We start from the raw sequence: 26,346 nt of genomic DNA, 5'->3' as shown, positions 1-26,346 counted from the left end.
TTACAGTTTACTTGTACTGCACCCAGGGCTTTATGCAGGAGTTCTACTCTCAGGCTGTGTCTCCAGCGCAGCAGATTTCCTTAGTGCAGGGATGTGCGTGCTTCATCTTTCTACAGAGTACATACTTAGTTTCATAGTATAACCACAGAGAGAGCTTAGAAAGGAGCGTCGGCCATAAGCAGAGCAGAGGAACTTACTTAAACATAGCTGTGTACTTAAGGACGCCTTACACGTATCTTTTCCGCAAGGCTGTTTATCCTAGCTAGTATGTTTCCAGTGTGCTTCCTCTGTTCCTTGGTACCTCAGTGAAAACCCCATTCTAATATTTTACTCACCTTCATGTGCAACTGAAAGGTTGTATGTGGACCTGTGAGTAAATAGAGCATTTTTCATACTTGTTCTAATTTATTTTTCTGTTGTCAAAACAAAATATCAAAAAATAGGCAATTTATTTTAAAATAGAGGGTTATGTGGTTCCCACTTGTGGAGGCTGAAGTGTTAAGGAACGTGGCATCACGTGCTGAGAAGACTGGGCTGCTGCTCTAGTCTTCCCTCTCACAGCGTTAGTCTGAGCAATGCCTCATCTAGGCCTCGTCACCTCCCAAGACAGCCAGCTTGCCTCTGGGACTCTGTTCCTGACACACGATCCCCGAGGTCCCCAAAGCTGGAAGTGTGAAGCTGTGTATCACTAACCCCCATGTCTTTTTTTAACATGGACATGACTTAGGTCACCCTGGCAAGTTCAACCATCTTTGCCCTTACTCCAAGACGATGCTGTTTTGTCATTAAGTATGCTCTGTTATCCCTAAGCTTAACTGCTGTTACAGCCATTTTTGTTCTAAACACCAAGACAGCCTGACTGCTCACTATGCCTGCCTTTTATCCTCCACTCACTGTCACTGTGTCTCTCTTTAAAGTGCATCTCATACGCTCTTACTAACCGGCTTTTTCCTGTACTTTATATGCTAATCTATGACTAGAAACTTTAAGTTAGATGCTTTCTGTCCTGTGTTGAACTAGAAAAAATAATAACATTTCGGTTACAACCTTGATCTAACAGAAGTAGTTTGCTAAATAGTCTTTAGATTCTGTGGCACTATTTATGAATTAAATGCAATTTTGCAGTGTTAGTTCTACATAGATTTTTCCACAGATGTCAGTGGCCTTTTTACTGCATCAACACCCATATCGTAACTTCTGGTTTCTTACACTACTGTCAGATATCAAAGTGTGAGAAGAGCACTGCAAGGACTTGAGCGTTTAATTCTGCTTTCTGTGATTACTGTGACTTGAAATTTGATTCTAAGTCCAGAGAGAAATTATAGAATATAATGTAGATTTATATGGCACACAGCGATGCAAATTGATCTTCCTTAATATAAAACCCAAAATGCTACAATATTTGAGAGTTTTTTTAAAGCAGTGTCATAAGTAGAAGATTCTACATCTGACCTCATGTGACTCATAATACAAAAACATTGAGTTTAGTCCTTAGAATATGTATACATGAAACATAAAGAAATTTATGTTGAGATCACACAGGAATTATCCCATGGCACACCTGCAGGAATTCTGAAGTTTGAAAAAAAAATCAGGATCTGAATCTGAAACACATCTGGTTCTAAGGCTGTTTGATAATACACCTCTCAGCCATTGTAGTGGTGACAGGGAGCTTCAGAGTCCTATGTGACTACTTAAAAACATTTTTTCCTAGCATTTAAATTTTAATACAGAATATTTCAAAAAAAGTAACAACCACAGTGCAGTGGTTAGCGTGTACGCCCGCTGTGTGGATTTTGTTTACCTTGCTTCACTGTCTGTATGCCAGTTTCTCCCAGTGTCTTCAGCATTCCCTCTAAGTTTCTCTAATGATGAAAGCTTGCACATGCCAGCATTTGCAGTCCTAAAGGAGGTGCACATGCACTGTTTGCTGTTGTAGGTTTTTTTGGTGATAGCTACTTTAGTGTAGTGTAGTGGTCTCTCATTTATGCAGTTTGCATTTTATGATAATTCTATTGAGCTTTGGTGCTTGGCTTATCACCTATTTACATATTTTTATGATAGGAAATTTTAGTACTTTTAAAGTTCTGTAACTGAAACTTTGTCTGTGAACTTTATTTGGAATCTGTTGCTTATTCTTGTTTGTGCACTTAGGAGATTTTAGAACTAAATTTGACAATGTCATGCAGTTTTTTACTGTAGTCTAAGGAGTATTAGGTAGGGAAAATACTGTTGTTTTCCTCTCTTATGTTCTTACTCCCAGAGAAGTATTCATTTATAGCCACCTTGATATTCATCACTTTCTAGATACAAAATAAAAATTGATAAGGAGTTTAGATGATGAAATTAATGGCAGATTCCAATTAGTAGAAAAATTAGACTACTTGGTATCCTTTACATATCAATTATAATAAGCAACTAATATAACTTAGATTTTTATATTATGACACATTAGTGTGGAATTTCTTTCTTAGTTAAATTTGTTTAACTTTTATCCTTCTTAGGTATTATTAATTTATGCAAGCCTGGAAACTCTGGGATCCAATCTCTAATTGGAGTACTTTGCATACCAAATATGGAAATAAGGGTAAGTTGCCTGGACCTTTAAAAGACACATGAGTGGCTGGAGAGAGGGCTTTGCGTCAGGGTGTCTCCTGCTCTGGCAGAGGACTCAGGCCAGTTTCCCAGCACATGTGTTGTAACTGCATTTCCAGGGAAATCCAATGCTTCTAATCTCCATAGTCATCTGTACTCAGGTGGGCACATACACACTTCACGCATAAACACACACGTGCACAGGGTTTTTAGAAATCATTTTAGGTGAAATGTTTCTTCAAGTTGGTAATTTTTAGTTTAGAGCATTTTCAGTGCATGAATACTTAATAGTTATATATAAATAACTTAAAATACTGTTAGGAGTGGCAATTTTATTAAAATTTGGGCTGAAATATAAATTAATTATAGTTTATTAAAACAATGTGAGTAAAACAGAAGGGCATTCTTATTAAGTAGATGTTGTATTTACGTAATCATGCTTCATAATTTATATATTTTTGCTACTCTGTTAGTGTTTTTATTTTGAAGATGGTGGTTACTTATGCATGATTTATTAGCTATATTTTGAAATTGTTATAATTAGGAAATTTATATTAAATAACTGAACCAAATTTAATGTTTAGAAAAAATATGTTAATTAAGTTCTTTTTTTTTTCCCTTAAATATTTTTGTTTTAATTTTGTTTCTCCATTTTGCCTCCTAGTTTTTCTTTAAATGGACTGTGCCGATAGTTGGAAAAACTGTTAGAAAGCAGTGACTAGGCGTTTCTTGCTTAAAATAGGAAATGAAAAGCACTAGGTCGTGGAAATGGGAGGGTATTCTTCTAAACTGAAAGTCTCTGGTCAAGGAACAAAAGGAGCAGTTTCATTGACCCTTTTTTGAGGTGTTGAGAATCAAACCTTGGGATGTTGTATGCAAGTGGTTTGCCACTGAGCCACGCCACTGACCATTAACTGATGTCTGTCCCTATACATGGAAAGAACTGAAATCTGTGATAAAGATTTTTAAAATTAAATACATTTATGTTAAATATTTAGTAATTATCCCTTCCTTAATATAGTCTTGATAGAATGTTTTAGGTATGTTTTCATTAATTTTGTTACTCTATAAAAATGACCTTTTAAAAGTCATTAAAAACTTTATCTGTGGAAATAAGTGAGCTGTGTTTGCTGTTCCAGCGAGGGCTGCTTGAAGTGCTCTATGACATATTTCGTCTGCCTCTGCCTGTTGTGACCGACGAGTTCATAGAAGCCCTGCTCAGTGTAGGTAAGCGCTGAAGTGCACTGGAACCTGTTGCTGACATTTTTAAAGTGACTTGATGGAAACAAATTACTAAATAGTGAAATACAAATCTGAACATTTCCTTTCTTTTTTTCTTGTAATTAGAGAATTGTCTAATTCATAAGGTGACTAAGTCCCCAAATGAAGGAAGTTCCAACTGTATACATTTACGTGCACAGTTGTGTATGTTGCATGTGATATGCAGGTGTGCTCACTCCCTGGTGCTGCTGCTGTCGCAGGCACCTGTACCACTTGACAAGTGTCCGCATTATAGAAGCATCCACACTTTTGCCAATCATAACACAATCTCTACCACCCCCAAGTGGATTATTTTTTAAAGCACTTTGAAATTTTCTGTAGCCTAGCTGGCTGATAGTCCCAGGTTCATCTGTTTCAGCATCGCCTCATCTGGTAACTACCTGTTCAACTCTCTTAGATCCAGGAAGGTTCCAGGACAGCTGGAGGCTTTCGGATGGCTTTGTGGCAGCTGAGGCAAAAACTATTCTTCCCCATCGTGCTAGATCCAGGTAGACTTCAGAAATGAAAATGACAGCCATTTACGACCTGCACTGCTTTTATGGTATATGAACATTTAAATTGTTTCTGTGCTTGTATTTCCAGGCCAGACCTCATGGATAATTACTTGGCACTGATTCTCTCTGCATTTATCCGTAATGGACTTTTAGAGGTAATATTGCAAACTTTTACTTTATACTGTCTGCTCACAGAGTTCTTAGGCGTGAAAACCATATGTGATGCAGAAACATTCACACGCACTGCTGTGCAACAGCGATACTTCCTCTTGCCTTCCTAGGGCCTGGTTGAAGTGATTACAAACAGTGACGACCACATCTCAGTGAGGGCGACCATCCTTTTAGGAGAGCTCTTACATATGGTAAGTAGACTGACTTCTAGTTGTGTGGGTTGAGCCTTTAGGGTTGTAAGCAGGTTAACTGAATAGCTCAGACAACACAGTTTGATTTTACCAACGCCTTTGGTACTTACTCCTGATAGAGATCCATGTGTCTGCAGTAACTAGTTTTATAAATGTAGCATGGATGGAAAACACAAAATACTGAATGTTGATTTTTTTTTTCCTTTAGCCACTTTGATGTAGGTATTTTGATTCTGTGAATCTTGATGGCACTCTTAAAGGCATCCTACTAAAGAAAGCAGGAAATAAAAATTTAAAAAACATGAATTTTATTTTAGTCAGCTGGGAATGTACTCCATACATTGTAGTGACTTTTTGACCTTGTAGTGACAAGTTTTTGAAAAAGTTCTAAATACAATTGTCTTTCCTGAATGTCATAACATAATTTTCATAAACTAATAGTTTTAAGTTCACAAAATGAGACTTGTGTACTTAGAAAGAACATTATAGAAATTTATAATTGTTAGTCAGTACCAGTTGATAAAATACAAAACAAAAATTACTTTAAACTTGTTTAGAAAGAAGTGATTTTTTTGGGGGGGGACACACTTTTTTCATATACAGCAGTGGCTTGCTTTTATTGGAAAGAGCTGGCTTCTCCTCCCCTCCCCCCTTTAAATGTTTCTGGCGTGGCATGGTAGCACACGATTTTAATCTTAGTCCTAGCACTAAGGAAGGAAACGCAAGTGGATCTCTGGGTTCAAAGCCAGCCTGGTCTACATAGTGAATGTCAGAGCAGCTAAGGCTACATAATAGACACTGTCTCAAAACCAAATCCAAAAGTGGATGTTTGTTTACTCCTTTGCTCTTCCCATCTCGTTTCTCCCCATATAGCAGCTGAGTGCATATGTGAAGTAAAGAATTGAACAGTCTACAAAATCTGACTTTTTAATCAATAACTTAGACACTTGTTCTGATCTCATTCTAAACAGTACTTCAGGTCAGATGAGGTGTATGTTAGTTCTCAAGATATCATTGCCTATAAAGACACAGTATTCATTTCTTTTATATGAAGGATTCTTTTGATAAAAATTTAGTCTTTTTTCTCGAGCCCAGGAATTCTGATTCTCTTGAGAGACTAAAAATTGGCCAGATTAGGGACTGGAGAGATGGCCCAGTGGTGTGCTTTTCCATAGGACTTAAGTTCAATCCCCAACATCCACATGGCAGCTCACAACTGTCTGCAACTCCAGTTCTAAGGGATCTGACCCCTTACATACCAGTGCACATCAAATAAAACTATAATAAAAATATTTTTTAAAAAGTTAGCCAGATTAAAGGGTAGCAATATTCACTACTTTTTATCATATCTTCACTCTTTTACATTTAATAAATGTACTTATTGGTAGGAAGTTGGTTTGGTAGTATAATTTTGCTGGGTACCAGGAGATAATGTTTCTATTTAAGGATTACTGTTCTGTGGGACCGTCATGTTCTGAGAAGGTGGATAAAGCACAGCCTCTATACTTTCTTAAGTGCAGTGGTTTGCTACATAATCCTCCCGGTCATTTAACAAGTGATTTGGTACCTTTTAGAAGTCATATTTCATAATAATGGATATATGAAAATTAGTTGCTTAATTAATTTTTGTTCTTATTCTTTAAAAAAAGTTTGTGTGTGTGTGTCCATCCATCCACATATTCATATGTGCAGTTGTGCCGATGTGCACTGGGGGTCAGAGGACAACTTTGGAGGAGGAGCTAGTTGTCTCTTTCTACCATGGGGGTCCTGGGGTAAGACTCAGATCCTCATATTTAGCGGCAGATCTTCTGTCCTGCAGAGTCATCTCACTGGCTCAGCCTTTCTTTCTTACTGAAATTCAGTGAGATTAAAAATTATATGTATGTGTTGGTAGGAATAATTGCTAATTTCATGAAAAGCCTTAAGTTATATTAGTCTTAAATACTATGTTATGTTTGTAAATAACTGAATTTGTTTCTAAAATCTCATAAAATATGATGTTCCATATAGGCAAACACAATTCTTCCTCATTCGCATAGCCATCATTTGCACTGCTTGCCGACCCTTATGAACATGGCTGCATCCTTCGATATTCCCAAGGAGAAGAGACTGTAAGTATTAGAGCCTTAGCAAAGTATCTGCCTAGATAAAACCATCTCTTTCAACGGGGAAAGAAAATAGGCAGCATGGATGGAGGTTGTGCTTGGAAATTCTCTTCAGAATCCTCAAGAGAAAGTTACAGTTCTCAAAACATTAATAATTTGTAATTGAAGCTATAAAGTATTAGTAAGTGGTTGATTCACAATTTTTCTTTTCATGTTTGTGAACAAGGCTTTACTGTATGGATGAAATGGCAAGTTTTTCTGTTATTTTAATTTGTTTGCTTTTATGATCTAGAAAAAGTTTGTCAACCACATTTTCCCCTTTGTAATGTAAGCAAAATGCAGTTTACTAGCTTTTTGGAACCATGAACTTTTGTTTAAGATTATATATTCTTCAAAACCTTATTTAGCTTTAGAAGTGCAGAGGTTTTCAGGTGGGCCTACTATCAGTAAATGACAATTACTCATTTTGATTTTTCCAGTACATAGACTGGAGATGATATGTTCAGCTGAGGCATTATCAGAACACCATGGTTCCAGATGGAAGCTTATGGTATAATGTCAGAGTGGGTAGGGGCTTTGGGGGTGAGCATACATCATTAGCCAGGGCCAAGTTGCTGGGGATACCTTTTTTGCACAAGGAAGAATTCCAGGTGCTTGCTGTACATGATCTTAAAAGAGGAGAGGAAGTTTAACCTGGCTGCCAGGCAGGCCTTGACCCCTGGAGGCAAAGGTGGGGGCGCAGGGCTACATGGGCCAGGACACACAGGCCCCAGGCAAGGGGAAGGACTCCTGCTCCTGCCTAGTAGAGCGAGACTCCTGGGCTTTGGATATACCTCGATTCAACTCTTCTCCAGGATGGGTGGCTTGCCCCAGTCCCACAGGGTGGTATTCTAAACTGTGTCAAATTAAGGTCACAAATCTTAGAGATCATTAAGAATTAAAAATTATGCTTAAAATAGATGAAATAGTAGTACTCTTGTTTTGTTTTGTTTTGTTTTTCATTCCTTATTTCCCTAAATACTTGCCATATTTCCCAGAAGTTCTAAAATTGAGACTTGGTTGCTGCTGAGTTTCCTCTTTTTTTTTTCTTTCTTTTTGTTTGTTTTTAGTTTTGTTTGGTTTTGGTTTTTCTAGACAAGGTTTCTCTGTGTAGCCTTAGCTGTCCTGGACTCACTCTGTAGACCAGGCTAGCCTCGAACTCACAGCGATCCACCTGCCTCTGCCTCCCGAGTGCTGGGATTAAAGACGTGCGCCACCATCCCTGACTGCTGCTAAATTCTTGAAAACTATACATTTACCTAGGACAAAGAAGTAATTAAATAATCTTAGAAGATTCTGATGATGGTTATCAATAATACAGAAGGTGGAGCCAGTTCAGTTGATTCTAAGATCATTGCTGATAATATTGATGGACAGTGAAATTTATTGCAACTTCACGTAAACAAAAATGAGGTTCAGCTAGAATGGAGACTGTATGTAAAGAACAGAGCTCTCACAACTTTAATAGGAAAGCTGAGCTCTCGTATGTCAATATTGGTGTGTGTTTTGGCCCTGTGTTGGGAAGGGGTGCGCCTGGCATGCATGTAGGAGCCGCAGGCTGAAGTCGGATGTCCTCTTCTCTGACTCCGCGCCTCTCCCTGAACCAGGAGCTCACCGCACCTCCTGGCCAGGCTGGCCGAGCAGCCGGGTTCTCAGGACCTGGATTTAGCCGACCTCACCTCAAGCACTGCAGTTATAGGTGCACACTGCGTTGCGGCATTTTGTAGGTACTAGGGCGTCAGGTACCTGTCATGCTTGCGAAGCAAGTGCTTTACCCACCAAACCGTCTCGCCAGTATTGCATAAGGAATTCTCAAAACCCATACACAGATGGATCTGTCACCTTAGAAAAGATTAGTTAAGTGAAAGTTTGAACCCAAAATAGGTCTCTGTAAAATCAGCAGTGTTGATGTGTTGTCATCATGATCCTGTTCCTGACTGACTTTCACTTCACATGATACTCTCTATTCTTGAATTGATGTAAGCTTAAGTAACCCAGCAGCCATTACTTGAAAAGTATGCTAGCCTTGCTACAGTATTGATTTGTCTCTCCTCATCAGGCGAGCCAGTGCAGCCCTTAATTGTTTAAAACGCTTTCATGAAATGAAGAAACGAGGACCTAAGCCTTACAGCCTTCATTTAGATCACATCATTCAAAAAGCAATTGCAACACACCAGAAACGGGATCAGTATCTTCGAGTTCAGAAAGATATATTTGTTCTTAAGGTACTGACATGAAAAATGAACATAGTTGTAATTTAGTTTCCTAATTCTCAGCAGCTGGATTACAGTATATTTGCACTGGTCTGGGTTTTCCATTTTATTCAGGCAGATGGGTTTTCAAGTGACTAGTTTTTACCATGAATAGGAATCCAGGGGCTGTGTTGAGGTGTATGTGACAGTAGAGTGTGTTGTGGGTATTCGTGTAGGTATGTGCATGTGTGTGGAGACCAGAGAACAACAGAAAACATGGTGCTGTTCTAGACACCATGTACTTGAGTCTTTTGTTTTTATTTGTTTTTGAGACAGGGTTTTTCATTGACTGAAAACTCACACTGTAGGCCCAGCTCCGCATTCTCCTTTATCTTCCACAGTGATGGGATAACAAGTGCATGTCACCAATGTCGCGCATGTGTAGGTTCTGGGGATTGAACTTGGGTCCTCATGCTTGTAAGGCAAGCACTCTGCTAGCTAAACCATCTCCTACCCTAGTTCTGTTCTGTTTTTGTTGCTTTAAGTAAATTTTGAAAATAATTATTGAGGACCACTAATGACCTATCTATAAATGTCATTCCTCCTTTTTCATTTTTTAAATTACAACTTAGTTTTCAAATATACGCATATATGCCTAATGTCCTTCCTACTATCTGGTGGTTTTAGGATACAGAGGAAGCTCTTTTAATAAACCTGAGGGATAGCCAAGTCCTTCAGCATAAAGAGAATCTTGAATGGAATTGGAATCTCATCGGGACCATTCTTAAGGTATGACAGGGTGCTTCATGGATGTTACCCAGTTGTCTTCATTTTATTACTATTATTTATTATAGTTATATGCTTAGGAATTATCAAATATACATTATCTAATATAACATACTGTGTTTTTCTAGTGGCCAAATGTAAATCTAAGAAACTATAAAGATGAACAGTTGCACAGGTATGTAAAATCTATTGTGCAGTTACATTGCAGAACTTAAATAAATATGGTTAATGGCTGCTAAAAGTAGTCATTAATTTTTTTTTAAACATCTTATGTGCTGTCTTAGAATCAGAATGTGTCAGCTAATTTTCTCATTACTTACTCTGTTTCCAGCTTTGGTCATTATGATAAGTTATTCACATTGGGGGAGTATTGTCTAGGTTGTGGTCCTAACTTTGACCAAAGGATGGCATGAAAAAGGGTGTGCGTTTTACTAGACCTTGTACTTACACTCTGTGAGTTGTCTCTTCTTTCTAATTGTTGAACTCCACTGTCTGTGAAGCATGCTGATGTCACAGCACACAGAGCACGTCAAGCGTCTCTTCTCTATTGGACCTGAATGCTTTTGTTCTTTGTGACTGAATGGCCACTGTTCCAGTCTCCTTGGATAAGAAGGCCTAATAGGTGTCTTAGAGAATCCCCTATCATTAGCATTGCTTATGTTGTAGTCATACAATGGTATGTAAGTTAATGCTTATATTAGGTTTTGAGAAATCTATAGAACAGCAAAGTTACAGTGAAATTAAGAAGCATGATACTCTGGATATTCCTGAAGAATAAAGGAATGGTATTTTAATCAATTAGTTCTATAACTCCTGCACAGAGCTACCTCTCCAGGCCACATTGTAGTGCATGAAATTAAGCTTAATTGTATTAAGTGAGCTCAGCGTTGAAAGTTGCTGAAATATGTTCATAAATCGAGTTAAACTAGTTTCTGTAAGAGGCTTCTTTATGTCTGTCCAGCGTCACAGTCTTCATGTGTTTTCTCTCCTTTGCAGACTTTTATGTTGTTGTTGTTGATGAGGGTGGGGGGTTCTTTTTAATTTTGTTCTTTTGGGTTTTTGAGACAAGATCTTGCATTGTAACCTGAAACCCACTGTGTGGCCTAACCTGGCTTTGAGCTACTGCTGTTTCTGCCTTTATCTCCTGAGTGTGGAGGACTTAAAATATGTGTTCCATGCCTTGCCATGCCTGCACTGTCCCAGCTGGGTCTTACGGTAAAGCCCTTACTCCACCATGATGATTTCTCATGGTTTCTTTTTAAAATGCTATGAAATGTAGCAAGGTACTTAGTAAGTTTCCTAGTCTGTGCTCAAGATTCTTAATAATTGTTTAGTTTTCTGCTTTATATCTAATTTCATCTTGATTTTAGGTTTGTGCGCAGACTTCTGTATTTTTACAAGCCCAGCAGTAAACTGTATGCCAGTCTGGATTTGGACTTTGGCAAGTCCAAGCAACTCACAGTTGTTGGTTGTCAGTTTACTGAATTTCTTCTTGAGTCTGAAGAGGTAAGCCTTCCAGAGACTGTCACAGTAAATGTTTTTTTTGGTTGAATCTGTCCCCTCCCTCCCTCCCTCCCTTCTTCCCTCCCTCCCTTGCTTCCTTCCCTCCCTCCCTCCCTTCCTTCCTTTCTTTCTTCCCTCCCTCCCTCCCTCCCTCCCTGACCGCTCTGGTCTGGCCTAGAATTTACTAGGTAGGCTTTGTTGTCCTCAAAGGCAGCGGTGATCTGCTGGCCTAGAATGCTAGGATTAAGTGTATGTCACCATATCCTCCATGGTAGTTTACTTTCTTTTTGTAGGTAGTATAAGCCCTATTTGAAACATAAGCTTAATGGGAGAATGGGGAAATAGAAGGATCCAGAGGGTCTTAGAAACCTACAAGAACATGATGGGCATATCTGGGCCCAGGGGTCCTGCTCAAACTATGGCACCAGCCAAGGACAATACATGCAGTAAACATCGAACCCCTACCCAGATCTAGCTAATGGACAGGACATTCTCCACAGTTAAGTGGAGAGTGGGGACTCACTTTCACACAAACTTTGGTGTCCCATGTTTGACCATGTCCCCTTCATGGGGTGGCCTGGTGACACTCAGAGGAAGGATGGCAGGCTACTAAGAAGACACTTGATAGCCTATGAGCATATACAGGGGGAGGAGGTCCCCCTCAGTCACAGTCATAGGGGAGGAAAGTAAGGAGAAAAGTGGGAGGGAGGGAGGAATGGGAGGATACAAGGGATGGGATAGCTATTGAGATGTAATATGAGTGAATTAATAAAAATAAAAATAAAATAAAGAAATATAAGCTTAGACCTGTATTTGAATCCTCAGCCCCTACCGAGTTATGAAATTTTAGAGAATTGTCTGCCCTCTAGATGGCCTAGTTTACTCTCAGGTAAGATGGAGAAATGGAAAATAAAGAGTAGCTCCATGTAACTTCTTTTTTTTTTTTTTTAAGGGATTAAAATTCACACTCAGTGATCCTGTCTGTTACTAGTGACTTACCATCACTAAAGATGATTTTCTAATTACAGGACGGGCAGGGATACTTAGAAGATCTTGTGAAAGATATTGTTCAGTGGCTCACTGCTTCATCTGGGATGAAACCTGAAAGAAGCCTTCAGAATAATGGTTTACTGACCACCCTTAGTCAACACTACTTTTTATTTATCGGAACCCTGTCTTGTCATCCTCATGGTGTCAAAATGCTAGAAAAATGCAGTGTCTTTCAGTGGTGAGTGTTCTCAAATTTTGTTGCAATGTAAACCTAAACTTTAATCTTAATGCAATGCATCCACATATACAGTATACTTTGTAGGCTCACATATGCGTGTTTGGTAAATAATTTTTACCAGAAATATTTACATAGGATTTTAAAAAATGTAGTTGAAGGCTAAAGGCTCAGAGGTTAAGAGCACTGCATGCTCTTCCAGAGGTCCTGAGTTCAGATCCTAGCAACCACATGGTGGCTTACAACCCTCTATAGTGAGATCTCGTGCCCTCTTCGGGCCTGCAGGTGGACATGCACACAGAGCACTGTATACATAATTAATAAATCTTTAAAAAATAAAAATAAGTTGAATTATTTTCACATGCTCATCCATCCCTTAAAATGGTAATCATCCATGCTAATGGATCCATTAATGCATTTATCACCTGACAGGTAACTATAGCTACAGGTTGTCTGCTTTGAAATGCATAATTTTTGGTCAGTCATAGTTCAATATAGCTGGTGATAAAAATTACTGAGTTAATGAATGAACACAGTAATAACAATTTTTTTTTTTTTTTTTTTTTAGTCTCCTTAATCTTTGTTCCTTGAAAAACCAGGATCACCTGCTAAAGCTCACTGTTTCTAGCCTGGACTATAGCAGGGATGGCTTAGCTCGAGTCATTCTTTCAAAGATCCTCACAGCAGCTACTGACGTGAGTACAGCACAGGAGATGAGGCTGACTCCAACCAGTTCATTGGGATGCTTGAAAAGTATAGCTGAGCCATTATAGATTTTAGGCTAGGTAAACTAAGAGTACGGGGTGAACTTGAGTTAGCCTTAACTTTTAGTCTCTTCACTTATCTGGCAGAGGACATTCTGTGATCACCGAGGTCCTTTCTCCAGGGCCCATCATACTCCGCATATGTTGGCCCTGTGGCTTCCCCAGACAAGAAATTTGATGCATAATTAATGATGGTTGGGCATTGCATTCACACATTCTCTTTAGTACACATTCTAAAAAGCACTAGTCTTCCAAGGAAGTTCACAATAAAACCATTTGAAGTTACAAGGATGAAGCTGTTCATCAGAAGGGGCGGGGGCTGTTCCTAAATTCCTGTCCTTCTGCCACGTAGAAGGGCTTTTTCAAAACGATAGCAAACAGGCTATCTCTGATGACTTTTAATGCATTCCTTTTTTTCTTTAGGCCTGTAGGCTGTATGCAACAAAACATTTAAGAGTTTTATTGCGAGCTAATGTTGAGTTCTTCAACAACTGGGGAATTGAGTTATTAGTAACTCAGCTACATGATAAGAACCAAACAATTTCTTCTGAAGCTTTGGATATCCTTGATGAAGCTTGTGAGGACAAGGTAAAGCTGAGTTTTATTGTTGTAATAATGAAGCGTTTGGCCACATTTTAATTCAAACTACTTTATTTGTCAGTGTTACGAAAGCACAGTGTGTATGTGTTTTGAAACAAAGAATATATTATCGTGTATAACTGTTAACTTGATGATTGTCCCTATAGGCCAACCTTCATGCTCTTATTCAGATGAAACCAGCCTTATCCCACCTTGGAGACAAGGGCTTACTTCTCCTCCTGAGGTAAGTATTAACTATATTCTCTTGCTCTGATAATTCTCTGTTGTGCCCTCTTTGTTGTGTATATTAATGTTATATCCAAATCTGATTAGGAGATCTGAATTTACTTTAAATTTCTGAACCATGCCCATTTTAGAATTGAGCTGTTGCTTATATTATTTGTGTACTTGTGTGTAGTATTTGTCTCATGCTTTTCATGACGTCTGCCTTATTTTTATTGGGTCCGGTCTTTTTGCAAATATTGTGAAAGTTTATCTGCAATTGAAAAAAAAATCGAAGATCAAGGACAATTTTATTGGAGTTTAAAAGAGAAAAATCCCAGGGCAGACAAGCCCAGCTGCCCATAGGAAGCCAGGGGAGAAGAGGACAGAAAGCCATGCCCCAAGCTGGCATGGAGGTCAGACTGCTGGCAGACAAGCAGCCACTTGATGGGAAGGGAAGTTTTAGAGAAAGGGTAAGGAAGCCTAGCACACTGGAGAATGCCCAGTGCTTTAAAGAAGACATGCTTAGCCAAGAGGAGGAAGAAGGGGAAATGGGCTTTCCTGATTCAATAGGGTTGGCCTGTCAGCTGTATGGCTGCAGGGCTGTGGTCCTGAGACCCAGTAATGTGTTTGGTTGATGGCCGATCTGGATTCTTGCTGCTGAGTGGAGCAGTCAGGTGTGATGGGCAGGGTGTGCCTCCAGAATGCCTGTCTAAAAAAAAGATTCCAAAAAAAATGTGTGAGTAGTTTTATTTGTATAACTGTCAGATGTAGGCAGAGATGGAAGTCCTTGTTTTTGAATTTTTAATAAACTAAGGTTAGGTTTTGTTTTTATTGTAGATGGGGCATATTTCAAGATCTGGTTTCTTAAGCATATTCTTTATGTTACTTTAGATAATTTTTTTTTGGACTCATGTTCAGCTATGATTGTTCTAATTTACAGATTTCTCTCCATTCCAAAAGGATTTTCCTACCTGAATGAAAGAGGTTATGTAGCAAAACAATTGGAAAAATGGCACAAGGTAATTTTTTTACTAAAAAGATTTAATTTGTATACTTTTTTTCTTTTGACATTCAGACTAGCCTTCACTAGATGAGACTCTATCTACAAAAACAAATAAACAGTCACATGTACTGCTAAGTTATAATTATCTACTTCCTGGGCTTTCTTTGTGTTAGATGTATTGATTTCTTTATTTTGTGTGTGATGTGATCATGCATGTCATGGACATCAGAGGACAATGTGTGGAAATTGGTCCTCTCCTTCCGTCATGTATGTCTTAGACTCAAACTCATATCATCAGGCTTGCTGGTAAGCACCCTCACATGAGCCATTTTGTTGTCTGTTTATTTTGATCACATGTGCACCTGGTGCTCATGGAGGCATCAAATTGGGCACCAGATAACCTGGGTCTGAAATTGTAAAGGGCTTTGAGCCATCATGTAGGTATTGACAATCAAAGCTGGGTCTAAACAACAGCCATTGTTTTTACCTAGTAAGCCATCCCTCCAGCCCTTTTCCTCTATTTTTAAATTGTAAGTTTCATACCTATTGAGGTTTGGAATGAGAGGAAAAAGGGGTCAGGAATATTCTTCCTCACTTGGTACAATCATGTGGGTAAATGTGCTGATTTGTGATGTTGAGTCTTTCTTGGGGGCTACTTTCATGGACCTGTCTTTCATACCTCTTGACAAGGATGGTGTTTCCCATCTTCTCACTGCCTGTTGACATGTGTAGTACCCGTCCACACTTGAGAAGAAGGGCTGCATTTCCCTGTTCTTCCATCTGCCCTCTGCCTGTTCATATCACCTCCTGAAATGGAGGAGTGAGTGTGGCTCCTTGCCCTTCCAGGTCAATATTTTTGGGCCAAGTCTTCAAGATAATCCTTAGCAGAAACGCATTTGTTAGTATTTCCCAGTAAGAGATCACCGAATGTGTCTATGTTTGTGTGTGTATATCTGTATCTATCAATCTATATATCCATCCATCCCATGGATAATAACTGTGTAAACAGTTCAAATGCTTGTCTTAATAAAATTTTTTGTACTGACACTTTTATTAGAACTTAGTATAGTGATAATATTTAATTAAACTGTTGTTACTATTTTAGACTAAATATAAAACCTAATAACCAGGAAAAGCTTTCAGTGGACCTAGAGGGCACTAAGTTAAAGTGTCTGACTGATGGAGTCTGTGTGGCTTGAAATGCAAACAGGTTTCTCTATGCCTTCTTTTCAAAGCAGTGTATTCAGTTCTTCCTGGTTCTTTCAAAACACTTATTATTGTGTGTGTGTGTGTATGGTTTTAAGCAGAAATATGTACACACACACACAAACACACCCCACAATGTGCTATGACCAGTATAAGGAAGTCAGAGCCCAACTTGCAGAAGTCATTCATGTTCTTTTACCAGTCTAGAAATGGAGCTGGTAGTGAATTTGGCAGTGAGTGTTTTTACCTATTCAGCTATCTCACTGGGTACTATCTTATTTTTTGCATCAACTGCATAATTTTGCGAGTCCTGTTACTAACATATATTGGGATTATTCCCAACATAATCTAATTTTTAAAATAAATGGTATTTGCTTAATAGTTTTACATCTAGATATGTATAAAGTTAATATATTTCATATTTCTGAAAGTATATCCTTTGGGTTAATTTTTAAAATGTAATTTTTAAGACAAAAAATAAATTGGGATTTAATTTCTAGTAAATACTGATGAGTTCCCTTCCAAATTGGGCTCACTGGTTTTTGCTGACAGCTTGTAATGGAAAACTTTTGTAATAGATACAGCAGCATGGTAGACTCCACCTAAAACATTGAGCTAGAATTTTTTTTCCAAGGGAATGTATAAAATAAATTTCATTTTTTTATCTGAATTAAGTAAGGTAAAATTATATAATTCAATGAATTTTCTTTTTAAAATTTATACTGAATATATCCAGTTTAATGCTATGAAGGCAACTTTTTAATGGAAACAAGATTCAAATATGACAGAGGCCGTTATTGCTCACTTTGGAAAAAGGGAGGAGCCAAGCTTCAGTGGACCTAGAGGGCACTAAGTTTAAGTGTCTGGCTGATGGAGTCTGTGTGGTTTAAAATGCAAACAGGTTTCTCTGCACCTTCTTTTCAAAGCAGTGTATTCAGATCTTCCTCGTTCTTTCAAAACACTTGTGTGTGTGTGTGTGTGTGTGTGTGTGTGTGTGTGTGTGTGTGTGTGTGTGTATGGGACAGTATTTGCCTTCAGGACTCATGCTTTTCCTTTTCTAAAACTTGCAAATGTATTTTTTATTTTTCTCATATTTATACTTCTAAGATTTGCTAACTATCTTAATAATGTAGTGAAGGTCACTGTGAAAATATATAGAATTAAAGCAATGTTATCTTCTAGGAATATAATTCAAAGTATGTTGACTTGATTGAGGAACAGCTTAATGAAGCACTCACTACATACAGGAAGCCAGTGGATGGTGATAACTACGTTCGTCGGAGTAATCAAAGGTATGCTCCAGGCGGTGGGCCCATGCATGCCAGATCTAAAATCAGCTCTAATGGGTTATTTAAAAAGCGCTTTTGAGGACTTCTGTACACTGATACAGGAAAAGTCATGGCAGAGCAGTGCTTGCTCCAAGTTTTCCTGTACACATGCTTCATGTACCCCACTTAGGTACACTCCATGTCCTCAACCCAGTCTGCCCTTATAGTTCCTACTGTGTCACCATTAAACTTTTAGACCTGGAGAACTATTGATTTTTCATGGAAAGCCTCATGGTTTCATACCTCTATAGTTTTGTTAGGAATTATATCCAGTTTATTAGTAGTTGTTTACTTAGTTTGAAGTATGCTAGTAACTTCCTCAGTCATCTTTTATCATATTAGATTACAACGACCTCATGTCTACTTGCCCGTACACCTTTATGGACAACTGGTACACCACAAAACAGGATGCCATTTACTGGAAGTACAGGTAAAACCATAGTTTGCATTTTAAAGTGTAAAAAGAATAAAATAAAAAATATTCTTTTAAGATTTTATTTATTTATTTTATGTGTGAGTGCTATTTGTACACCTGCATGCCAGAAGAGGGCATCAGATCACATTACAGATGGTTGTGAGCTACCATGTAGTTGCTGAGAATTGAACTCAAGACCTCTGAGCAGATAGTGTTCTTAACCACTGAGCCATCTCTCCAACCCCCTAAAAGAAAAAAGAAAATAGTTTTCTCAAAAACTATATTATAAGTGACTTAGCCAGTGAATTGCTTGCTGTCATATCATGTAGTATGAGAAATGTAAACACTGAGTTTAAGGAAATGCTAATTCCTAACTAAAACAAACAAGGTCCAATGGCTCAGTGGGTACAAAGACACCTGTCATATAGCTTGGTCACCTTGAGTTTCATCCCCAGGAGCCAAGTGGTAGAAGGAAAGATCCAACTTGTGTGGGTTTTCCTCTGACATTTACAGGTATGCTGTGGGGCGCGTACGCACATGTTTAAAAAATAGATATCTGTGACTTACAATACTCGGTACTTCAGTAAGTACTTCATATGTAAAAGATTCACGAGACCTTGAGGGACAGGTGTGTTATCCCTTAGAGATTAGGAATTGAAGGCATGGGGAAGCTCGAACTCATTTTCTTTCTCCCTTGCATTAGAGGCTGAGCTGAACCTAGTGCAAATTTGTTAGTGACAAGTCTAGAATACGAGCTCAGAGCCTGTATACTAATGTGGCTCCTAAAAAAGCTGTGTGTAAAGTCACTCTTGGAGTTCTAAATGTGTGGAAATGACTGAAGCATACTTGTGGGTGCCTTGTGCCAAGGTATAAGAAAAGACTTTAGAAGCATAATATATTGTTACTCACGTGGTATGTCTTTTTCTCCAGAGCATCATCACGGAACTCTGTCACAACGTTCGCACTCCAGACTTAGATAAATGGGAAGAAATTAAAAAGCTGAAAGCATCTCTTTGGGCCTTGGTTTGTAATAAACATTTCTGGTCTTTGCAAAGTTTATGGGTTTTGAATTTGAGATTTCTCCCACTAATTCTAAGTAAATTAAAATGATTTTACATTGGAGTTGTTCTCAGATTAATATTTAAAGACCAAGACTGTTCCTGCCAATTGAAAGAGTATTTTTATGCTGAAGAAATAGATGATTGAACAATTAGTGTTTTTCTTCTAAAATAATAGATTATTTGCTTATTCCCTAGCACACCATATTTAAGGTTGTGCTTTTTTTCTTGCATGGACGTTTCTTTTCCGTCTCTCATACTTAGATTTTAATTTGTTTCTTTGTAGCTTTTAATGTTTCTTCAAAAATTGGTCTTATACATATTTGATATTATTTCTTTTAGGGAAATATTGGCTCATCGAATTGGGGGCTTAATTTACTACAGGACGAAAATGTGATTCCAGATATACTAAAACTTGCCAGACAGTGTGAGGTTCTTTCCGTCAGAGGGTATGTCACATGTCTGGGAAGTCTTTCTAGTGACTATGTTCTTACTCACAAAAAGATGGAAGGCAGAGGATTCCGTGATTCCTAATTGCTGATTTAAATGCGCTTTGCTAGGGTCTTGCTGTACTACCTTCATTTTGTTTTAATTATTTTTATTACGGAGATGTTTTTCGTTGTGATTCATTTATTCCTAATTAGATTTAATGTATTGCTTTCCACAAACTGAACAACTTTTAAATGTCTTTTTAAGGAAAATGTAAATATCCATATAGCAGATTGTTTTATGGTTATTTAAGCAATCTCATTTTGCAATCACTTTTCCCTGATGGGATGCCTTACCAAACCACAGGGAAAGAAGACAAACTCAATTCTGATGTGACTTGATGAACAGGGGTGGGTAGAGAGGGGCTTCCCTTTTCTAAGGAATAAGGCGGGTGGAACTGGAAGGAAAGATGGAAAGGGCTCTGGCCAGGGTGTAAAGCTAATTAATTAATTAAAAGTTTTTTAAAAAGAAATCTTGGAATTAAAAACTCTTTTTACTATATTTGTTTACATGCAGGACCTGTGTCTATGTTCTTGGGCTCATAGCTAAAACCAAGCAAGGCTGTGATATTCTAAAATGTCACAGCTGGGATTCTGTGAGACACAGTCGCAAGCACCTGTGGCCAGTGGTCCCAGACGATGTGGAGCAGCTCTGCAATGAGCTCTCATCTGTCCCAAGCACCCTGAGTTTGAACTCTGAGTCGACCGGCTCCAGGCATAACAGTGAAAGTGAGTCTGCACCATCAAGTGAGTGCTGTGATGGATTCACATAAAAGTTCATCAGTGTTGACATTTTTATTTGTGATTTGAGAGGTTAACTTTATTTCTTACATTCTGGTTTACATTGCCCTTTTCTAATTACTTTTTGGGTTCTTGTGGGGCAGATGGAGTCTTGTACAACCTGGAACTTGCTAAACAACCAAGGATGATTTTGAATTCCTGATGTGCCTGCCTCCATCTAGAGTGCTGGGATTACAGGCATTTAGCCGTGCCCAGCCCCAGTGTTACAATTTTCAAAGATAATGACTTGATGGTTATACCCTATTGAAGGCTGCACATCTTTTCACAACTGTAGCTATCAGGCCTAACTCTCCCTTGCTTTTTAGATAGCTTTTGGGAATTGTGTGCTCAGAGATGATGATAAACATGTAGTAGAGAAACCAGCTCTTTTTTAGGTTTCAGGTCAGATTGAGCAGAATTTGCCTACCTCATTTACTTAATATTTTCCTTCTTTTTTATATATATGCAAAATTGAACTATCATATAATTGCTAAGAGAGCCATCCCTCTTACCATGCCATTGTTTTCCTTCTAAAACAAATAGATTGTTTGCTTACTCCTGCCACACCTTTTCTAAGGTTTTGGATTTTTCTTGCATGGACTTTCTATTTCTTCTTTCAGTTAGATTTAAACTTGTCTCACCAGTACCAGTGAAGAAAGAAAGAAAAGGAGAGAGGCTGGGTCTGCATGTGCACCATAAAACAATATGCTTTCACAATAAATTAATTAAAATATATTAACTAATTTTAAATATAAATTAATAATTTTCATTAGATATTAAAATGGTGTAGGAGACACAGGTGTAGCTAAGTAGTAGAGCACTCTCTGTTTTATGCAAAGCCCCAGAACTAGAGAGAAAAAAAGGAAATGAGTGGAATTGTTAAAAGATAGAATGCCAGAAATAAATGGTGGATGAGACCAATAGTGGATTCAAAACCTGTAGTGATTGCTATGAATTGAACAGAACTTAGGGCATATAGCTTTGATTTATGATGATAGTATGGGCTAGCATGGTGGCACACACTTGAATCCCAGCACTTGGTCGTCAGAGGCAGATGGATATCTGTGAGCTCTAGGACCAGCCTGGTCTACAGAGCTATTTGCTGGATAGCCAGGGCTGTTACACAAAGCAATCCTGTCTCAAACCAACAACAAAAGATGATAATACAGACTGGGCCTGGGTGCACAGCCTATAATTGCTGCTCTTGAGAAGGCTCATGCTGGAGGACCAGAAGACCTGTCCTGGCTGCAGGGTAGCTCCAAGGCTAACTTGGACAACTCTATCAGGTTTGTGTTCAATCACCAGTACCAGTGAGGCCAGGAGATAGGTTGGGCCTGCAAGTACACCTTTGGTAAGAAGACTATTAAGAATTAAAAGTTCAAGAGTAACCGGCCTCATAGTAAACTCTGGAGGCCAGTCGGGGCTACAGTGGAAATTCATATCTCAAAAAATATAGATGATCTAACATCTATTGAACCATTTAATCCCAAGTCCATGATGCCTCGAATGATGAGGTGTACTAATATCTATGTCCCACCAAGAAAAAGAGAGAAAGCAATTTGCCCATTACACTTCTCTGTACATACTCTTGGCTGCATGAGGAAAGTTTGATTCTGAGCAATTCCATATGAAAAAGTACATCCAAGAGTTGACAGAATAGCAAAAGCCAGTGTAATATGAAGTTCATTTAGGATTTTACTTTCTCTTTTCTAACTACATTTAAAGTCCTTAATAATTATTCAACAGAACAGTTAACAAATAGAATTAGTCTTACAGGTACCATTAGACAGACATGTGATTTAACTGATCCATTACACTTAGACACTAAGTTTGATGGTTTTTCTTAGCACATAAGGCAAAATAACAGTTAAGATAAGTGGTTTAAATAGGAAGCTTCCATGTGTGTTTTCGTTCTCTGTAAGTACAGTTCTCTTTTCATATCTATGAGAAACCCCAGTTCCCACCTCTGTACCAAAATCCACTGAGGCTAAATGCCTTTCAATAAAGTGACATGGTTTTGTATTTAACATATATACAAATCTCCTAAATACTTTATATCATCTTTGGGTCCTTTATAGTGCCCATTCTGGATGTTCATTATTAGATTTTATTCTCAGTTGCTTAAGAAATAATAGCAAGAAAAATATATGTGCGTGTTTAATATAAGCATCTTACCGTGAATATTTTTGGCTGAGTTAGTTGAGCCCATATATGCATAAGTCATTGATGTGGAGGGCTGCAGTGTATTCCTCTAAGATGAGTGTCTCTCACCACTGTATGGTGAAGAATAAACCATTCTGCTCCTGTCTTAACAGAATGAGCATCCATGGTCAAGGGTCCTGCTTTCCACTTTAGTTTTATCCCAGTACTTAGAAAAACTAAGAGAAATTTCACAAATGCTGTACCAGGATGGGTCTTGTAGTTTTTCTTCAGAAATGACAGATGCTCACCCTGATACAATCTACTATTTTATTCATATTCCTAACTCTGAACTTCAGGAAAGCATTTTTATTTCTGAATCCCACCCGTCACCCCCCAGACGACTGATTAAAGGTGTGGTTACACTTAGCTTTGTGGTGAATTCTTCGTGTTTGCATCCTTGATTGCTGGTTCTTCGTTTACAGGCATGTTCATACTGGAGGATGACCGCTTCGGCAGCACCTCCACCAGTACATTTTTCCTTGACATCAATGAAGATGCTGAGCCCGCATTTTATGACCGACCTGGACCCATAAAGGATAAAAATTCGTTTCCCTTTTTTGCCTCTAGCAAACTCGTAAAGAATCGTATCTTAAATTCACTTACTTTGCCTAATAAAAAACACCGAAGTAGCAGTGATCCAAAAGGTGGAAAATTGTCATCTGAAAATAAGACAAGCAACCGGCGAATCAGAACACTTACAGAGCCCAGCGTTGACTTTAATCACAGTGACGACTTCACACCCATCTCCACGGCACAGAAAACATTACAGCTAGAAACTTCCTTTGTTGGGAACAAGCACCTTGAAGACACTGGCAGCACTCCAAGTATTGGAGAGAGTGACTTAAAATTCCCCAAGAGTTTTGGTCCAGAGAATCACAGAGAAAACACAAGCCGAGAAAGGTTGGTTGTAGAAAGCTCAGCAAGCTCGCATATGAAGATCCGCAGCCAAAGCTTCAACACAGACACTACAACAAGTGGCATCAGTTCAATGAGCTCCAGTCCTTCCCGAGAGACGGTTGGTGCAGACCCCGCAGCTGTGGGCACAGACTGTGGGAGCATGAGCACTGTGGTAAGTACTAGAACAGTTAAGACTAGCCACTGCCTGACACCACGGTCTACCCACCCGTCTCTCTCCAAGTCCAGCTCAGTGTCCCTGCTGCCACCAGGTTCTTCTCATACACTGCCGCGAAGAGCACAGTCCCTTAAAGCGCCCTCCATTGCAACAATACAAAGTCTAGCAGATTGCAACTTTAGCTACACAAGCTCTAGAGATGCCTTTGGCTATGCTACATTGAAAAGATTACAGCAGCAGAGAATGCATCCATCCTTATCTCACTCTGAAGCTTTGGCGTCTCCAGCAAAAGACGTGCTGTTTACTGATACCATCACCATGAAGGCCAACAGTTTCGAGTCCAGACTAACGCCAAGCAGGTGAGCAGTACATGCCTACAAATGAATGAAAGTGGTTCAGTTTTAACAGGCTGAAATCCAAGTCGTAAGTCAGCTTGAGCACCACAGAAACCACAGCTCAGAACTGACCCATTTGCCACAGTGGACTGTGTGCTCCTTGTTACCTGATAGGATTTGAAATGGATTCTTGCAGCTGCGAGGGGGGAAAATAATCTCCATTAGGCCCTGAAAATAAACATGTTTTGTAAGGTTACACAAGTCACAAGCTTTTTTTTTTTTTTTTTAATTTATTTCTCGCTTCTGCAAGGGTCGATTTTAAAAGGAAGCATGTCGGGGGAATCAGGAGCTTAAGACCTACAGTAACAAACAACCTTTTCAGGTAGGTCAATTAAAGCTCCACAAGGTGACCTCTTACGATTTTTAAAAATAACTGAAATTTTCAGTTAAATTATTTTAATTTAAGTACATGTCATTATTAAATAGGAACCTAAAGACCACCAAAAGAATTCCTGACTCAAGATTAAGCAAGAGTTTCAATTTATATATTAAATAATCCATACTTAGGTTACATCAAACTACTAACAGTATACAGCTTAGGTTTGCTATTTACCAAGATACTCTTTGAAATTTGATTGTTGTAAAAAGCTCCCTAATTGTGTTTGTTGTTGGAGTTCTCACAGATGAATTATATTCATTTAAATAATGTACATCCCTCTAAACAGATTAATATGTGTCAGCCAGGCCGCTATCTGGTCAAAAAGTAAGTGCTCCTTTGCAGGGTACTTGCGGGATCAGAATCGGGAGCTGCTTATGTGTAATCCATCAGTCTGTCACATCTGATTTTTAGTAACATTTTTAATAAAGTCCTGGTAGCAGATAGGGAATTTTGTCCCCTCTTTAAAATTAGTAATGGTTTCTAAGACCCTCTGGATCCTTCTACTTTGCTATTCTCCCATGCTTCTCTCATCTAGAGTCCCAATAGCCAATGGTCAGGACAGTCTCCACACTTGAGTGGAGAGTGGGGTATGACTTTCTCACGTACTCTAGTGCCTCACATTTGACCATGTCCCCTGGAGGGGGAGACCTGGGGGCACTCAGAGGAAGGACAGCAGGTTACCAAGAAGAGACTTGATACCCTATGAGCATATACAGGGAGAGGTGATCCCCGTCAGGAACAGTCATAGGGGAGGGGAATAAGGGGAAAATGGGAGGGAGGGAAGAATGGGAGGATACAAGGGATGGGATAACCATTGAGATGTAACAAGAATAAATTAATAATAAAAAAAATAGTAACGGTTGTTGTTAGCTGGAAGGCAGTGGCCCTGCTAGCCTGAGAATCCAGAGCAGAGCCGCAAGCCATGCATGCAGACTCACAGCCAAGCAGCAGAACTGCTGCACTAGGAGTCTGGGCCTTTATGAGGCTGAGGCAGTGGTTTTTAACTTGGAAAAGTTTACTTTCTAAGCAGAAAAAAATTTTTCCTGAAGGTGTTCTATAGAATCCCAATAAACAAAAGAGTTTAAAATGGAGCTACAGCTGATTTAAATAGAATTGGAAAGTGAAACACCCCCATAATTCCCCCAACTCCTATAGTCCTTGAGGGGTTTTGCAGAATCAAAGAGAAATAACCATACCATTCAAAAAACATTGACCTCTTTCATAAAATTAAGAAACAAGTAGTTTGGAAATTAAAAATTGTTTTTGCTTCTAGAATCTTACTGACTACTATTTCAAACACATGTTTCTTTTATGTGTTTTGGTGAAATAATCCTTTGATTTACATATGTGTGTTTTATAAGATTTGGTTTTCCAGCTAGTAAAGTGAAACTTTGAATAGCGTGTCATGCATTTAAAAAGGTGCATACAGAGTGAACAACGTGTCTGTTGCATGCATGGTGATCTGTGTGACAGTGTATTTTATCGAGGTGTCCATATATGCCATGCTTAGAGAATCATTTGTGAAGAGTGCTCTGTAAAGAAAGAACAATGTTCTGTGAGATATCTCTTGTAATATTTACAAATGATAGGGCTTTACTGTGGTATATGTACCTTCTGTGTCACACAAGTCTTGCGTGATAATGAAAGCATTAATTAGTACACAAGACTGATAAGCAGCTCACCTCATTTTTGTAAGTATATTACTTGGTGTTAGCTGTATAATATGGCAAGTCCAGCATCTCTGCTGCCTGCAAGGCAGTCTTTGTGCGCTGCACCTATCTGCAAGTAGTTTCCATTATTACTTCTGCATATTGACGTTGTTCTCTTTGCCCACCTTGTCATCTGTACCTGGGGGACCACAGCAGTTGTT

At 38.7% G+C, this 26,346-nt stretch overlaps 1 protein-coding gene across 6 annotated transcripts in view; it reads left to right on the top strand.

The window, feature by feature from the left end:
- RICTOR (RPTOR independent companion of MTOR complex 2) overlaps nt 1-26,346 on the top strand; it is a 101,316-nt gene that overhangs the window by 60,103 nt on the left and 14,867 nt on the right. For 3 of the 6 annotated variants that reach the window (XM_084782189.1, XM_084782186.1, XM_084782191.1), the window contains 22 exons: nt 2,505-2,587; nt 3,735-3,822; nt 4,274-4,364; nt 4,459-4,525; nt 4,652-4,732; nt 6,743-6,843; nt 8,936-9,101; nt 9,756-9,857; nt 9,983-10,029; nt 11,225-11,360; nt 12,386-12,585; nt 13,151-13,277; nt 13,770-13,934; nt 14,093-14,169; nt 15,091-15,169; nt 17,542-17,651; nt 18,030-18,117; nt 19,033-19,125; nt 19,503-19,609; nt 20,166-20,395; nt 23,053-24,061; nt 24,348-24,419. In XM_084782189.1, coding sequence (XP_084638315.1) covers nt 2,505-2,587; nt 3,735-3,822; nt 4,274-4,364; nt 4,459-4,525; nt 4,652-4,732; nt 6,743-6,843; nt 8,936-9,101; nt 9,756-9,857; nt 9,983-10,029; nt 11,225-11,360; nt 12,386-12,585; nt 13,151-13,277; nt 13,770-13,934; nt 14,093-14,169; nt 15,091-15,169; nt 17,542-17,651; nt 18,030-18,117; nt 19,033-19,125; nt 19,503-19,609; nt 20,166-20,395; nt 23,053-24,061; nt 24,348-24,419 — 3,319 coding nt within the window. The remainder of the gene's footprint in view (nt 1-2,504; nt 2,588-3,734; nt 3,823-4,273; nt 4,365-4,458; nt 4,526-4,651; nt 4,733-6,742; nt 6,844-8,935; nt 9,102-9,755; nt 9,858-9,982; nt 10,030-11,224; nt 11,361-12,385; nt 12,586-13,150; nt 13,278-13,769; nt 13,935-14,092; nt 14,170-15,090; nt 15,170-17,541; nt 17,652-18,029; nt 18,118-19,032; nt 19,126-19,502; nt 19,610-20,165; nt 20,396-23,052; nt 24,062-24,347; nt 24,420-26,346) is intronic. The other 3 variants (XM_084782190.1, XM_084782188.1, XM_084782187.1) reach the window with 2 other exon arrangements.

This window comes from Acomys minous (genome assembly GCF_964271855.1).
Source record: "Acomys minous genome assembly, chromosome: 5".
NCBI lineage: Eukaryota > Metazoa > Chordata > Mammalia > Rodentia > Muridae > Acomys > Acomys minous.
This window is presented reverse-complemented; position numbering and strand designations above follow the sequence as displayed.